Below are 17,780 nucleotides of genomic sequence, written 5' to 3'. Positions count from 1 at the left end.
GTACTGACATGGCTTTCTCCATTGCCAGGGTTACATCCTCAGTGACCTGTGCACGCTGCTGAACCGTGCTGGTCGTGCTGCATGCAGACGTCTGCGCCGGTGCCGGTGAGTGACGGGGGGTGTAGATTGGAGCTGCGGGGGACAAGGTGGGGATGAGGGGTTGGAAGGGAGCGAGAGATGGGATCCTTAAAATCGGTGGATGAGGCTCATACGTAATCTGTGTCAGGGAGGGGAGTGTGGGGTAGGGGTGGGAGAGGGTCAGGAGGAAGCAGTCCTCACCGTTTCTACTCCCATCCCATCAGAACTCTGTCAGCCCTCTCTCTCCTGTTCCTTTCTCCCACGTTCCACCTGCTCAATGCTCCACTCAGAACTTTTATGTCTTTCTCACATTCCTAGCTTTCCAGGAATTATTCCCAGTGAGCAGGAGGAGCTGGAGCTGTGTGCGGCCGGGGTGACCATCCTACAGGAAGACATGCACAGAGCATTGGAGGAGCTGCAGGCAGAGCACTCACAGGCTATCGGAGCTCCCAAGGTTGGTCTGGGGGGATCTTGCTCGGTCCATCCTTGACTCCTTACAAATCACCATCCCTGAGGGGAAATGGGTAGGGGACTGGATAGTTTGGGTTTGTTTCCTTGGAACAATGAAGGATGGGATGGGAGCTGATGGAGGTGTTTGAAATGATTTGAGGGAGAGATAAGGCAGACAGTAGAAAATGTTTCAACATAGCAAAGTTGTATAAGACCAGAGCACATGTTTGGCTTTAGGGGAAGGGGTTCATTTCCCAGAGGGGTTTGCACCTCCTGAGGGGGTTTGGAGGCAGAGACACTTGAATACCTGAATCGAAAAAGGGTGTGGATTAATTATTGATAAATGAGATTAGTACAGATGGGTCTTTGATGGCTGGCATTGACTTGTAAGGTCCAAGAGTCTGTTTCTATGTTACAGAACTCTGTCTCTTTTAATGGGCTGAATTCTTGTTAAATCTGTTCCCACCCTCTTCCAGAATCTTGCATTCTGCTGTAGAAAAGAACTTTGGGCTAGGAGCCAGTTGGGGCAGAATGGCAGACCTGACCTACCATGCTGCTCCCTGTCCACAGATTCCAGCAGTGAAATGGCAGGATGTGGGAGGTCTGGAGGCAGTCAAGCGAGAGATCCTGGACACAGTGCAGCTTCCCATTGAGCACCCCGAGCTGCTGAGTCGAGGTCTACGCCGCACCGGACTGTTACTGTACGGTCCTCCTGGGACAGGCAAGACACTACTGGCCAAGGCTGTTGCCACCGAGTGTGCCAGGACCTTCCTCAGGTGAGCTGGGCCCTGGAAAGCTGGGTAAAATGGTGTTATTACTGCCACATGTACTGAGATACAGTGAAGAACTCTTCACTAGTGCTAGTGCTGCAAAGGGGGAGGGGTTTAGACCAGAGTTGCAGAAGGACGGGAACCAGAGTGCCAGAACAGGTAGTGGAGAGGTTGTGGAGATAGATGTTGTTAAGACCTCAAAGTCAGGAATCAATGTATATTTCAAAGCAGGAAGTATCATAGGAAAGGCAGATGAGCTCAGGGCTTGGACCAACACATGGAATTATATTGTAGCCATTAGTGATACTTGGTTGTAAGAAGGACAGGACTGACAGCTCAATACTCCAGTGTTCCATTGTTTTGGATGTGACAGAACGGGAGGGATTAAAGGAGGAGGGGTGGTGTTACTAGTTGGGGAAAATATCATGGCAGTGCTCAGTCAGACAGACTGGAGAGCTTGTCTAGTGAAGCTTTACGGGTGGAACTGAGGAATAATGATGGTATGACCACATTAATGGGGCTATATTACAGACCACTCAATGATCTGCGGGAACAAATTTGTAGAGAGACAGATTGTTGCAAGAAAAATAAGATTGTTATAGTAGGAGATTTTAACTTTCCACATATGGAAACATAAGGTTGTGATAATCTTTCCATATATTGACTGGGACACCCATACTGTAAAAGGAACCAGATGGGATAAAGTTTGTCAAATGAGTTCATGAAGTTTCCTTAATCAGTGCATAAAAATCCCACTAAGAGAGTGTGCGATACTTGATCCGCTGTTCGGGAATGAGACAGGTAAGGTGACAAAAGTTTGTGTAGGGGAACAATTTGCATCTAGTGATCATATTCCATTAGTTTCAAAGTAAATATGGAAAAACATTCATCTGGTCTATGGATTGAGATTCTAAGTTGGAGAAAGCCAATTTTGATGGTATCAGAAAGGATCGGGCAAGTGTGGATTAGGACAGGCTGTTTTCTGACAAAGGTGTATTTGGTAAGAGGGGGCCCTTCAAAGGTGGCATCCTTTAGCTTGTATGTGCCCTTCAGAATAAAAGATAAAGATAACAAGTTTTAGGAACCTTAGCTTTCAAGAGATATTGAGGCCCTGGTTAAGAGTTAAGCAGGTGTAGGCAGGCAGGAATAAATGAGGTATTTATGGAGTATAAGAATTGCAAGAAAACATTTAACAGAGAAATCAGGAGAGCTAAAAGATATTGAGGTCTTAGCAGACACAGTGAAGGAGAATCCTAAGGGACTCTTCTACAGATATGTTAAGGGCAAAAGGATTGCAAGAGATAAAATTGGTTCTCTGGAAGACCATAAGATATAGGAGCAGAATTGGGCCATTTGGCCCATCAAGTCTGCTCCACCATTTCATCATGGCTGATCCAATTTTCCCTCTCGGCCCCAATCTCCTGTCTTTCCCTTGTATGCCTTATGCCTTGACAGATCAGCGATCTATCAACCTCTGCCTTAAATATATATAAAGACTTGGCCACTGCAGCTGCCTGTGGCAAAGAATTCTGTAGATTCACCACTCCCTGGCTGAAGAAATTCCTCCTCATCTCCATTCTAAAAGGATGCCCCTCTATTCTGAGGCTATGTCCTCTGGTCCTAGACTCTCCCACCAAAGGAAACATCCTTTACACATCCACTCTATCAAGGCCTTTCACCATTTGATAGATTTCAATGAGGTCACCCTCATTCTTCTGAATTTTAGCGAATATAGGCCCAGAGCCATCAAACACTCTTCATACGACAAGCCATTCAATCCTGGAATCATTTTTGTGAACCTTCTTTGAACCCTCTCCAGTTTCAGCATATCCTTTCTAAGATAAGGGGCCCAAAATTGCTCTCAATGCTCCACATGAGGCCTCATTAGTGCTTTAACATTACATCCTTACTTTTATATTCGAGGTAGAATCTTTAAGATCAGAATTGTAATCTATGCATGGAGCCAACAGAGATAGAGATGTTAAATGGATTTTTTGCATCTGTATTTATTCAGGAGATGGACACAGAGTCTATAGAAGTGAGGCAAAGCAGCAGTGAGGTCATGGACCCTATACAGATACATACACAGAGGAGCAGGTGCTTGTTGTCGAGGCAAATTAAGGTGGATGAATCCCCAGAGCCTGGCAGGGACCTCTCAAGCCCTGTGGGAAGCAAGTGCAGAAATTGCAGGGTTCCCTAGCAGAGCTATTTAAATCATCCTTAGCAACAGGTGAGGTACAGGAGGATTATAGGATAGCAAATGTTGTTCTGCTGTTTAAGAAAGGCTCTAAAAATAAACCAGGAGATTATAGGCTGATGAGCCTGACATCAGTACTGGGGAAGTTTTTGGAAGGTATTCTGGGGGACCTGATATATGAGTATTTGGATAGACATGGACTGATTAGCGATAGTCAGCATGGCTTTGTGCATGGTTGGTCATGTCTAACCAATCTTGCTGAGTTTTTTAAGAAAGTTACCAAGAAATTTGATGAAGGCAAGGCAGTGGATATTGTCTTCAAGGACTTTAGTAAGGCATTTGGCAAGGTCCCACATGAAGGTTCAGTCGCTTGATATTCATGATGAGGTAGTAAATTGGATTAGACATTGGCTTTGTGGAAGAAGCCAGAGAGTGGTAGTAGATAATTGCCTCTCTGACTGGAGGCATGTGACTTGTGGAGTGCCGCAGGGATCGGTGCTGGATCCGTTGTTGTTTGTCATCTATATCAATGACCTGGATGATAATGTAGTTGATTGGATCAGCAAATTTGTGGATGACACCGAGATTGGGAGTGTAGTGGACAGTGAGGAAGATGATCAGAGCTTGCAGTGGTTTTGGACCAGCCGGAAATGAGCAGATGGAATTCAATGCAGACAAGTGTGAGGTGTTGTGCTTCGGTAGGACCAACTAGGGTAGGTCTTACGCAGTGCGTGGTGGGGCACTGAGGAGTGCAGTAGAACAAAGGGATTTGGGAACACAGGTCCATAATTAATTGAAAGTGGCGGCACAAGTATATAGAGTTGTTAAGGAAGCTTTTGGCATATTGGCCTTCATAAATCAATGTACCAAGTACAGGAGATGGGACGTTATGTTGAAATTGTATAAGACCTTGGTGGGGTGTAATTTTGAGTCTTGTGCAGTTTTGTTCACCTACCAACAGGAAAGATGTAAATAAGGTTGAAAGAGAACAGAGAAAAAATACAAGGATTTTGCCAGGGCTGGAGGACCTGAGTTATAAGGAAAGCTTGAGTAGGTTAAGACTTCATTCCTTGGAACGAAGAAGATTGAGTTGGGGTTTGGTGGAGGTCTTGCCTTTGTTTTTCCACCAATATTGGGTGGAACTACAACTAGAGGTCATGGGTTAAGTGTGAAAGGTGGAACGCTTAAGGGGAACATGAGAGGAAACTTCTTCACTTAGAGGGTCATGGGTATAGAAGGTGCTGCCAGCACAAGTGGTGCATGCAATCTCAATTTCAATGTTTAAGAGAAGTTTGGATAGGTACACAGATGGTAGGGGTATGGAGGGCTATGGTCAGGGTGCAGGCTGATGGGAGTAGGCAGTTTAAATAGTTCAGCATGGATTAGATGGGCTAAAGGGCTTGTGCTGTACTTTTCTATGACTCCGTAACTCTGACACATCTTCAATACTGTTCATACAGATCAATTCATTATAATAGTGCATTGAGGTAGTACAAAGCAAGAAAGTGTTACAGAGAGAGTGCAGTGCAAGCAAGCAGGAAGGTGCAAGAGCCGATTGAGGTAGATTGTAACATAAAGAGCCCATCTTATTGTACTAAGGGATAGTTCAGTAGTTTTATAACATTGAGATAGAAGTTGTCCTTGAGCCTGGTGGTACCTGCTTTCAGGCTTGTGTCTTCTGCCTTGTAGGAGTGGAGAGAAAAGAGAATGTCTGGGGTAGGAGGTATCTGTGATCATATGACCATAAGATATAGGAGCAGAATTATGCCACCTGACCCATCGTGTCTGCTCCGCCAGTTCATCGTGGCTGATCCAATATTCCTCTTAGCCCCAATCTCCTGCCTTCTCCCTGTATCCCTTTATGCCCTGATCAATTAAGTATATATCAAGCTGTGCCTTAAATTTACACAAAAACTTGGCCTCCACAACTGCCTGTGGCAAAGAATTCCATAGATTCCCCACTCTCTGGCTAAAGAAATTCCTCCTTACCTCCGTTGTAAAAGGACACCCCTCCATTCTGAGGCTGTGTCCTCTGGTCTTAGACTCTCCCACCATAGGAAACATCCTCTCTACATCCACTCTATCAAGGCCTTTCACCATTCAATAGGTTTCAATTAAGTCACCCCTCATTCTTCTGAATTCTAGTGAATATAGGCCCAGAGCCTGTATCAAACACTCTTCATAACCAGTTCAATCCTGGAATCATTTTTGTGAATCTCCTTTGAACCCTCTCCAGTTTGGCACATCCTTTCTAAGATAAGGGGCCCAAAACTACTCTCAGTTCTCCAGAAGGCCTCACGAGTGCTTTATAAATTCTCAACATTACTTGCTTAAAGTCCTCTTGAAATGAATGCTAACATCGCATTTGCCTTCCTTACCACAGACTCAACCTGCAAATTAACCTTTAGGGAATCCTGCGCAAGGACTGCCAAGTCCCTTTGCATCTCAGTTTTTTTGTAATTTCTCTCCATTTAGAAAATAGTTAACCCTTTCATTTCTTCTACCAAAAGTGCATGACCATGTACTTTCCAACACTGTATTCCATCTGCCATTCCTTTGTCTATTCTTCTAACCTGTCCAGGTCCTTCTGTAGCCTCTCTACTTCCTCAAAGCTATCTGCACCTCCACCTATCTTCATATTGTCTGCTAACTTTGCAACAACGCCATCAATTCCATCATCCAATTTGTTGTCATATAATGTAGAAAGAATCGGTCCCAACACAAACCCCTGTGGAACACCACTCGTCACCCGCAACCAACCAGAAAAGGCTCTCTTTACTCCCACTCTTTGCCTCATGCCAATCATCCACTGCTTTATCCATGCAAGAATCTTTCCTGTAGTACCATGGGCTCGTCGCTTGTTTAGCAGCCTCATGTGTGGCACCTTGTCAAAGGCCTTCTGAAAATCCAAGTATACAACATCAACCGATTCTCCTTTGTCTATCCTGCTTGTTATTTCTTCAAAGAATTCCAACAGATTTGTCAGGTAAGATTTACCCTTGAGGAAACCATGCTGACTAAGGCCTGTGTGCCTCCAAGTATCCTGAAACCTCATCCTTAATAATCAACACCCAACATCTTCCCAACTGAAGAGTTCAGACTAACTGGCCTATAGTTTCCTTTCTTCTGTCTCTCTCCTTTCTTGAAGAGTGGAGTAATATTTGCAATTTTGCAGTCTGCGGGAACCATCCCAGAATCTAGTGATTCTTGCAATGGCTCCACAATCTCATCAGCAGCCTCTTTCAGAACCTTGTACACCATCTGGTCCAGGTGACTTATCTACCTTCAGACCTTTCAGTTTCCCAAGAACCTTCTCTCTAGTAATGATAACTTGACACACTTCATGACTCATGACACCTGGAACTTCCACCATACTGCTAGTGTTTTCCACTGTGAAGGCTGATGCAAAATATTTATTCAGTTCGTTTGCCATTTCCTTATTCCTCCCCCCCCCCCCCCCCCACCGTTACTAACTCTTCAGCATCATTTTCCAACAGTCTGATATACACTCACACTTCTCTTTTACACTTTATGTATCTGAAGAAACTTCTGGTATCCTCTTTAATATTACTAGTCATCTTACCTTTGTATTCCATCTTTAGCTTCCCAGTCTTCTAACATTCCACAAATTTTGCTCTAATTTATGCCCTCTCTTTGACTTCTTGTTAGCCACATTTGTGTCATTTTTCCTTTAGAATACTTCTTCCTCTTTGGGATGTATATATTTTGTGCCTTCCAAATTGTGTCCAGAAATTCCAGCCATTGCTGCTCTGCCATCATCCCTGCCAGTGTTCTTTTCCAATCAATACTGGCCAACTCCTCTCTCATGCCTCTGTAATTCTCTTTGCTCCACTGTAATACTGATACAACTGACTTTAGCTTCTCCTTCTTAGATTTCAGGGTGAATTTGATCATATTATGATCACTTACCCCTAATGGTTCTTTTACCTTAAGTTTATGAATCAGTTCTGGCTCATTACACGACACCCAATCCAGAATAGCTGATCCCCTGGTGGACTGTTCTAAAAAGTCCCTAAACAGTCTCTAAACAGTCCCTGGTGGACTGTTCTACAGGATCCATGAGCTGTTCTAAAAAGCCATCTTGTAGGCACTCTAGAAATTCCCTCTCTTGGAATCCAGCACCAACCTGATCTTGCTAATCTACCTGCATATTGAAATCTTCATGACTATTGTAACATTGCCCTTTTGGCATACAACTCCCATCAGAGTCTTTTTACTCTTGCAGTTCCATTGCTCTGTCCATAATGATTCAACATCTTCTGACCCTATGTCACCTCTGTCTAATGATTTGCCTTCCTGCCTGTCCTTTCGATACACTGTGTCTCCTTGTACATTAAGCTCCCAGCTATAATCTTCTTTCAGCTATGATTCAGTGATGCCAACAACATCATACCTACCAGTCTGTAACTGCAACAAGTTCATCTACCTTATTCTGTATACTGTGCACATTCAAATCTAACACCTTCAGTCCTGTATTCACCCTTTTCAATTTTGTCCAGCCTCTCCTCACTTCACATTGCCTCTGTAACACATACAACATGCTAAAGGGGAGGAACTCAGCAGGCTAGACAGTATCTATGGAACAGAGTATACAGTCGATGTTTCTATGGCCCCTTCAACCTCCCAAATGATCTGGAATTCATCCAGTTCCAGCCAAGCTTCTTACCACAGATCATTAGAAACTGCAGCTGGATGCACTTCTCGCGGTTGTTGTCGTCAGGGATACTGGAGGTCTCCCATGGAATGGGGATCATTCCACTATCCTGCCTGGCACCTCTATGTCCAAGCTGAGCAGATATAAAGACGGGGAGGGGAAAAAGAAAACATAACGTAGAGCTTTTCTTTGCTTTCTCTGACTAAAGCCTCTCTTTGCTGAAGACTCGAAGAGCTGAAGCCTCGAGATCACCACCTTGACTCTGTCCACTCTTACAGCGGCTGCTGCGCTTGCCCCTGCCTTCCTTTAATGTGCTCTTGCTAATCAATCCCAAATGCCGATTAGTTGCTGATCAAAGCTCTTTATTGCTGTAGCAGCCCGCTGCTCCCTTTTCTACTTGGGCAGTGGACCTGTGAAATCCCCTCCATTGCCACAAATGATTTTATGCAATGCTTGCTTTTATGTTGGCTGCTTTACCGAGGGAGAGAGAAGTGTACACGGTCCTGGGGAGGAGGCTGTTTTCTGTGATGTGTCTATGAGTCTATAGTTTCTTGCAGTCAGGAGCAGAGCAGTTGCCATGTCAAGTTGTGATGCATTTGGATAGGTTGCTTTCTATGGTGCATCTGATTAAAACTGGTGGGGATCAAAGGGGACAGGTCACATTTCTTTAGCCTCCTGAGGAAGTAGAGGTGCTAGTGTGTTTTCTTGGTCATGGTGTCTACGTGATTGGATTAGGCCAAGCCATTTGTGATGTTTACTCCCAGGAACTTGAAGCCCTCAACCCTTTGGACTTCAGCACCATTGCAGATGGTGTACATAGCACCCCCCCCCCTTCCTGAAGTCCAGCTCTCTTGTTTTGGTAACATTGAGGTAAAAGTTGTTATCAGGACTCTCTCTCTCTCTCCTTCCTGTACTCTGACTCATAGTTATTTGAGATATGGCCCATTACTGTGGTGCATCTGCTAACTTGTATATGGATTTAGAACAGAATCTGGCCACACAGTTGTGAGTGCGTAGGGAACAGGGTAGGGGGTGCAGTGGGGCACCAGTGTTGAGGATAATCGTGCTGACTTTCCTTATTGCAATCTTTTGGTCAGGAATCGAGGATCTGGTTGCAGAGGGGACTGCTAAGCCACCCCATTCCTGCAGCTCCCACTCCTTCATCTCAACTCCTCTCCTTTCTCTTCAAATCCACCATCTCTGTTCTTCCCTTCCCCTCCCCTCCATCTTCTGGGACTCCTGTACCTTCTCCCTCTGTTTTTCCCTCATCCCACCTCCCTCGCACTGTGCTTACCTTTCTCCCTCTCTTCCTTAGTGTGAAGGGACCGGAGCTGATCAACATGTACGTGGGGCAGAGCGAGGAGAACATACGAGAGGGTAAGGGGCTCGATGGCTGGGGTTGGGTGGTGGGAGAGGAAAAGGACACAGCGGATGGGCAGAGTGGTTAGGTCAGCTGGGGCTCGGCAAAGGAGGAAGTGTCAGCCTGTGATGTGCCTTGTGGAGGAGGGAGAGATGAGCCGGGAACAGGGCTGCATGTGTAGGGTGGGGTATCCCTACTGGTGGTGGTTTTGTGGTGGGATTGACCCTGTGGATAGTGGAGGTTGGGGGTGATCCTGTGCTGATGTGCCAGAGGGTGTTTTCTGACCAGGTACAGTAAACATTGCATGATGGAGGTCAGAGCTATGAGCAGGGGTACATGCTGTGGGGTGAGTGTGGTTCCCCTCGGGGGTGTTAGGTGTAGGGTAGGGACAGGAGACAGGGTAGAGTATATTATAACGTGTAGGTCTGAGGTCCAGGGTCCAGCTTTAGGGGGCGGGTGTCTGGGGGTAGGCTGAACTGGGGTGACAAGAGCAGAGTAGCATGCAGTTCCTGGTATGGGGGTTTGGGCTAAGCTGGGGCTGCCGGAGTAGTGTACAGCAAACGGTTCCAACTTCTCCTGTTTTCTGGCCCCCAGTGTTCAGCCGGGCACGGACTGCATCCCCCTGCATCATATTCTTCGATGAACTGGACTCGCTGGCCCCCAATCGAGGTCGGAGTGGAGATTCTGGGGGTGTCACGGACAGGTACATTCACTACGCCTCCCTGTCCCTTCCGTCCCACAAACCTGACTGAGCACTGTTACTGCACAACCCCTGTGCTGTCTCTGTCTTATCAATGGGCAGCCTCCTTCCCTCTTCCTCCCCTGTCCCCCACCTCCCATATCTGCCCCTTCCCTAACAAAGCAGTAAGTTCTGGATGCAACAAGATGTGGACAACGTTCAGACACGGGCTGATGTGTGGCAGGTAATGTACAGGTCATTAAAGTGCCAGGCAGGGACTACCTCCACCAACTGAGTCTGACTGATGTTCAGTAGCATTCCCATCCCCAACATTCCCACAATCGACATTCACGGGTTACTAAGCACAAATTTAACCAGGTCAACCATAAATCCTGTGACTACAAGAGCAGGTCAGGCTGTGCGACTCGCCTCCAATACCCCAACACGTTATCACTACCTGCAATACTCTCCGCTTGTCTGTGTAAGGACAGAACCACAGCTGCCAAGAAGTTTGAGCCAATGGAAACTCAGAAGAAAGACACGGGCAGCTGTTTGGCGCATTGGGTGCACGTGCCCTCCTTAAGATCGTCATTTTTTAGTGTCATAGAAGCGGGTTCCGTGCCCGACACCTGGAGAAAAACCACACGGAACCGGGCACAGAGGCTCACTAAAATTAATCATGGCAATATCTGGTAGTGAATTGAACTGCAAGGCCAGGTGCTGTCCAAGCATGAAAACTATACACTTCAGTATGGTATTTAGAGAAGAATTCTAGACTTGTCAGTCCTGTGTCCAGTCAGGAGATCTGCGCGAATGGAGAGAGAGCAGTCAGAAGATTGTGGACATCAGTATGTGCGGTTGGGAGACTGTAGGTCTGACACGGTGGTCAGCAGCACAGGAGCGCCGCAGGGGACCGTGCTCTCTCCGGTCCTGTTCACCCTGTACACATCAGACTTCCAATATAACTCGGAGTCCTGCCATGTGCAGAAGTTCACTGATGACACGGCCATAGTGGGGTGTGTCAGGAATGGACAGGAGGAAGAGTATAGGAAACTGATACAGGACTTTGTGATATGGTGCAACTCAAACTACCTGCATCTCAATATCACCAAGACCAAGGAGATGGTGGTGGACTTTAGGAGATCTAGGCCTCATATGGAGCCAGTGATCATTAATGGAGAATGTGTGGAGCAGGTTAAGACCTACAAGTATCTGGGAGTACAGTTAGACGAGAAGCTAGACTGGACTGCCAACACAGATGCCTTGTGCAGGAAGGCACAGAGTCGACTGTACTTCCTTAGAAGGTTGGCGTCATTCAATGTTTGTAGTGAGATGCTGAAGATGTTCTATAGGTCAGTTGTGGAGAGCGCCCTCTTCTTTGTGGTGGCGTGTTGGGGAGGCAGCATTAAGAAGAGGGACGCCTCACGTCTTAATAAGCTGGTAAGGAAGGCGGGCTCTGTCGTGGGCAAAGTACTGGAGAGTATAACATCGGTAGCAGAGCAAAGGGCGCTGAGTAGGCTACGGTCAATTATGGAAAACCCTGAACATCCTCTACATAGCACCATCCAGAGACAGAGAAGCAGTTTCAGCGACAGGTTGCTATCGATGCAATGCTCCTCAGACAGGATGAAGAGATCAATACTCCCCAATGCAATTCGGCTTTACAATTCAACCACCAGGAGTAAGATATGTTAAAAGTGCCGGGGTTAGGACTCAATGTATTTAAGTAAACTACTTAAGAACTTTTTAAAAGCTATTATTAATGCTTTTTGAGAGGGTGATTTTAGATGCATATCATATTTTTACTGAGTTAAGTATTGTATGTAATTAGTTTTGCTACAATAAGTGTATGGGACACTGGAAAAAATTTTGAATTTCCCCATGGGGATGAATAAAGTATCTTTCTATCTATCTATCTATCATCTATGTTCAAAGATAGATAACAGTTTTATCTGCACTCCATCTGCTGTGGGTGCCTAGAGCTTCTCTCCATTCCCATACCATATAACAATCACAGCACAGAAACAGGCCATCTTGGCCCTCCTAGTCCATGCTGAACTCTTAATCTCACCTAGTCCCACCTACCCGCACTCAGCCCATAACCCTCCACTCCTTTCCTGTCCATATACCTATCCAATTTTACCTTAAATGACACAACTAAACTGGCCTCTACTACTTCCACAGGAAGCTCATTCCACACAGCTATCACTCTCTGAGTAAAGAAATACCCCCTCGTGTTTCCCTTAAACTTTTGCCCCCTAACTCTCAAAACATGTCCTCTCGTTTGAATCTCCCCTACTCTCAATGGAAACAGCCTATTCACGTCAACTCTATCTATCCCTCTCAAAATTTTAAATACCTTGATCAAATCTCCCCTCAACCTTCTACGCTCCAATGAATAGAGACCTAACTTGTTCAACCTTTCTCTGTAACTTAAGTGCTGAAACCCAGGTAACATCCTAGTAAATTGTCTCTGCACTCTCTCTAATTTATTGATATCTTTCCTATAATTCGGTGACCAGAACTGTACAGAATATTCCAAATTTGGCCTTACCAATGCCTTGTACAATTTTAACATTACATTCCAACTTCTGTACTCAATGCTCTGATTTATAAAGGCCACCATTCCAAAAGCCTTCTTCACCACCCTATCTACATGAGACGCCACCTTCAGGGAACTATGCACTGTTATTCCTAGATCTCTCTGTTCCACTGCATTCCTCAATGCCCTACCATTTACCCTGTATGTTCTATTTGGATTATTCCTGCCAAAATGTAGAACCTCACACTTCTCAGCATTAAACTCCATCTGCCAACGTTCAGCCCATTCTTCTAACCGGCATAAATCTCCCTGCAAGCTTTGAAAACCCACCTCATTATCCACAACACCTCCTACCTTAGTATCATCGGCATACTTACTAATCCAATTTACCACCCCATCATCCAGATCATTTATGTATATTACAAACAACATTGGGCCCAAAACAGATCCCTGAGGCACCCCGCTAGTCACCGGCCTCCATCCCGATAAACAATTATCCACCACTACTCTCTGGCATCTCCCATCTAGCCACTGTTGAATCCATTTTATTACTCCACATTAATACCTAACGACTGAATCTTCTTAACTAACCTTCCATGTGGAACTTTGTCAAAGGCCTTGCTGAAGTCCATATAGACTACATCCACTGCCTTACCCTCGTCAACATTCCTCGTAACTTCTTCAAAAAATTCAATAAGGTTTGTCAAACATGACCTTCCACGCACAAATCCATGCTGGCTACTCCTAATCAGATCCTGTCTATCCAGATAATTATAAATACCATCTCTAAGAATACTTTCCATTAATTTACCCACCACTGATGTCAAACTGACAGGTCTATAATTGCTAGGCTTATTTCTAGAATCCTTTTTAAACAATGGAACCACATGAGCAATACGCCAATCCTCCGGCATAATCCCCATTTCTAATGACATCTGAAAGATCTCCGTCAGAGCTCCTGCTATCTCTACACAAACTTCCCTCAAGGTCCTGGGGAATATCTTGTCAGGACCCGGAGATTTATCCACTTTTAAATTTCTTAAAAGTGCCAGTAGTTCCACCTCTTTAATTGTCATAGGTTCCATAACTTCCTTACTTGTTTACCACACCTTACACAATTCAATATCCTTCTCCTTAGTGAATACCGAAGAGAAGAAATCGTTCAAAATCTCTCCCATCTCCCTCGGCTCCACACATAGCTGACTACCCTGATTCTCTAAGGGACCAATTTTATCCCTCACTATCCTCTTGCTTTTAATATAACTGTAGAAACCTTTCGGATTTACTTCCACCTTATTTGCCAAACCAAACTCGTATCTTCTTTTAGCTTTTCTAATCTCTTTCTTAAGATTCCTTTTACATTCTTTATATTCCTCGAGCAATTCCTTTATTCCATGCTGCCTATATCTATTGTAGACATGCCTCTTTTTCCGAACCAAGTTTCTAATATCCCTTGAAAACCATGGCGCTTTCAAACCTTTAACCTTTCCTTTCAACCTAACAGGAACATAAAGATTCTGTACCCTCATAATTTCACCCTTAAATGACCTCCATTTCTCTATTACATCCTTCCCATAAAACAACTTGACCCAATCCACTCTCTCTAAATCCCTTCGCATTTCCTCAAAGTTAGCCTTTCTCCAATCAAAAATCTCAACTCTAGGTCCAATCCTGTCCTTCTCCATAATTATATTGAAGCTAATGTTATTGTGATCACTGGACCCGAAGTGCTCCCCAACACATACATCTGTCAGCTGACCTATCGCATTCCCTAACAGGAGATCCAACACTGCCACATCTCTAGTCGGTACTTCTATGTATTGTTGCAAAAAACTATCCTGCACACATTTCACAAACTCTAAACCATCCAGCCCTTTTACAGAATGAGCTTCCCAATCTATGTGTGGAAAATTAAAATCTCCCACAATCACCACCTTGTGTTTACTACAAATATCTGCTATCTCCTTACACATTTGCTCTTCCAACTCACGCTCCCCATTAGGTGGCCTATAATACACTCCTATCAGTGTTACTACACCTTTCCCATTCCTCAATTCCACCCAAATAGCCTCCCTAGAGGAGCTCTCTAATCTATCCTTCCAAAGCACCGCCATAAGATTTTCTCGGACAAGCAATGCAACACCTCCTCCTCTGGTCCCTCCTACTCTATCACACCTGAAGCAACTAAATCCAGGAATATTTAGTTGCCAATCACACCCTTCCTACAACCATGTTTCACTAATAGCTACAACATCATAATTCCAGGTATCAATCCACGCTTTAAGCTCATCCACCTTTCTTACAATGCTCCTAGCATTAAAATAGATACATTTAAGATACTCTCCACCTCCTCCTCTCTTTTCATCCCTAACAATGCATTCAAATTTATTATCCTTTTCTTTCTTCTCCCCTACATCTTCGGGCTGAGCACATCCCTTCTCCATCATCTGCCTTTCCTCCCTCACACACTGTCTACTTACTTGCTCTACTGGTGAACTAACCTCCTCTCCCATAGTTTCCTCAAATTGATTCCCACCCCCCCATCTTACTAGTTTAAAGTCAGCCCTGTAGCCCTAGCAAACCTCCCTGCTAGGATATTGGTCCCCCCAGGATTCAAGTGTAACCCGTCCTTCTTGAACAGGTCACGCCTGCCCCAGAAGAGGTCCCAATGATCCAGAAACTTGAATCCCTGCCCCCTGCTCCAATCCCTCAGCCACGCATTCATCCTCCACCTAATTCCATTCCTACTCTCACTGTCGCGTGGCACAGGCAGTAATCCCGAGATTACTACCTTTGCGGTCCTTCTTCTTAACTGCCTTCCTAACTCCCTATACTCTCGTTTCAGGACCTCTTCCCCTTTCCTACCTATGTCATTGGTACCTACATGTACCACGACCTCTGGCTCCTCACCCTCCCACTTCAGGATATCTTGGATGTAATCAGAAACGTCCCACACCCTGGCACCAGGGAGGCAAACTACCATCCGGGACTCCCGATCACCTCCACAGAACCGCCTGTCTGAACCCCTGACTATCGAGTCCCCTATTACTATGGTCCTCTTTCTTCTATCCCTACCCTTCTGAGCTACAGGGCCGTCCTCTGTGCCGGAGGCCCGGCCACTGTCATTTCCTCCAGGTGGGCTGTCCCCCCCAACAGTACTCAAACATGAGTACTTATTGTCAAGGGGTACAGCCACTGGGGTACTCTCTAGTACCTGCCCCTTCCCCTTCCTGACCGTGACCCACCTATCTGCCTCCCGTGGTCCCGGAGTGACCACCTGCCTGTAACTCCTCTCTATCACCTCCTCACTCTCCCTGACCAGGCGAAGGTCATCGAGCTGCAGCTCCAGTTCCCTAACTCGGTCCCTCAGGAGCTGCAGTTCGGCGTACCTGGCGCAGATGTGGACGTCCGGGAGGCTCGGAGACTCCAGGACCTCCCACATCCGACACCGAGAACAACAAGCTGCCCTCACACTCATACTTCCCGAATAACTGAAAATAACAAGGAGAACTAAAAGATAAGCCTACTGTGCCCTCTTCCGCCTAAGCCCTCTGAGCCCAAGCCCTACACTCTGCTCCCGGCTCACTCCGCTGCCCGCTGCTTAAGGCTGCGTTCTTTTTATATCTTCCCTCCTTCCCAGGCCTCCTTCACGCACCTGCGCAGTCCCGCCTCTCAGAACTCAGATCTGAGAAACAATTTGAAAATGGCTGCCACCGCACTTCCTCTCAAAGCCTCGCTGTCTTCTTCCAAAAGAGGACATACCAACCTGTCTGTCCTTGGTCTCCTCTATGGCTAGGGTCAGGCTAAATTCAAGCTAGAGGAACATTGAGTTCTGATGTAGAACTGCAGAGATCTGGATGGGATTGGTGTGGAACAGCAGCGGACTGACAAGTCTGTTCCTATCACAGGGTGGTGTCTCAGCTCCTTGCTGAACTGGATGGTCTTCACTGCTCGTCTGATGTGTTTGTGATTGGAGCCACCAATAGACCTGACCTTCTGGACCAAGCCCTCCTCCGCCCTGGCCGGTAGGTGTGGCATGGTTATGATGTGGGCAGAGGCTCTGGGGTTTTGGGGGGACTGGATTGCAGAGATCTGACAGGGGCAGTGGGGAGAAGAGCATGACTGGGATGCTGAAGGAGAGGACATGACCAAGGGAAGGACAACAGAGGCAGTTGGGGTGACAGGAAGGGCAGGGTATGTCAGCAGGTATAGGAATGCACTGAGAGCTGCTGAGGAAAGGATGGGAGGGGTTATCAGCCACAGTCCTCTGTGGTTGGGGGTGAAGAGAGGTCTGGTGATGGGGTGGGGTGATCCGGCAGTGGCAGTACTGGCTGCTTACTGAGGACCAGTGAAATCCGGTGCGTGGACTGGTTCAGGAGGTCGGGAAGTCATAAAGGTCAGTGGGGGAAGTGGGAGTGAGCAGAGAAGAGGAGGGAGAGGTTGAGTGGATTGATAAGATCACTGTCAGTGAGGGGGAGTGAGTAGGGGTGCAGGAGAGGCCCGGTGGGTAGCGAGTGTCACAGTGTCGGAGGAGTGGAGCACAAAACACTTAGTGGGCCAACAGGAACGGGAGAGAATAAAGGGGTTGAGGGAATGGGGAGAAGGAGTATGGTGTGGGGTGGAAAGAGAAGGGCAATGAGCTTAGAGGCAAGAAGTGGGAAGTAGAAAAGGGTTGGGGTGGGGTGGAAGAGGGTAGCGTGGAACAGCTGGGGTGTTTGGAGGGTATTCTGGCAATCTGGCTGTCACCATTGTCTGGCGCAGTCTGATGTTCATTCACCTCTGTCTCTGACGCTGTCTGCTACTCAGTCTCCGCTGTTTCTGACGTGTCTGATACTCGGTCCCCGCCGTTTCTGACGCTGTCTGATACTCGGTCCCCGCCGTTTCTGACGCTGTCTGATACTCGGTCCCCGCCATTTCTGACGCTGTCTGATACTCGGTCCCCGCCGTTTCTGACGCTGTCTGATACTCGGTCCCCGCCGTTTCTGACGCTGTCTGATACTCGGTCTCCACTGTTTCTGGTGCTGACAGA

The 17,780-nt window shown here is 46.4% G+C and overlaps 1 protein-coding gene across 2 annotated transcripts in view; it reads left to right on the top strand.

Moving 5' to 3' along the window:
- pex6 (peroxisomal biogenesis factor 6) overlaps positions 1 to 17,780 on the top strand; it is a 37,985-nt gene that overhangs the window by 17,731 nt on the left and 2,474 nt on the right. For both annotated transcript variants that reach the window (XM_073056279.1, XM_073056278.1), the window contains exons 9-14: positions 29 to 105; positions 397 to 532; positions 1,099 to 1,304; positions 9,486 to 9,547; positions 10,125 to 10,233; positions 16,660 to 16,776. In XM_073056279.1, coding sequence (XP_072912380.1) covers positions 29 to 105; positions 397 to 532; positions 1,099 to 1,304; positions 9,486 to 9,547; positions 10,125 to 10,233; positions 16,660 to 16,776 — 707 coding nt within the window. The remainder of the gene's footprint in view (positions 1 to 28; positions 106 to 396; positions 533 to 1,098; positions 1,305 to 9,485; positions 9,548 to 10,124; positions 10,234 to 16,659; positions 16,777 to 17,780) is intronic.

Source organism: Hemitrygon akajei, chromosome 9 (genome assembly GCF_048418815.1).
Source record: "Hemitrygon akajei chromosome 9, sHemAka1.3, whole genome shotgun sequence".
Taxonomy (NCBI): Eukaryota; Metazoa; Chordata; class Chondrichthyes; order Myliobatiformes; family Dasyatidae; genus Hemitrygon; species Hemitrygon akajei.
Note: the sequence above shows the minus strand (reverse complement) of the source record. Positions and strands in the feature narration are given on the sequence as shown.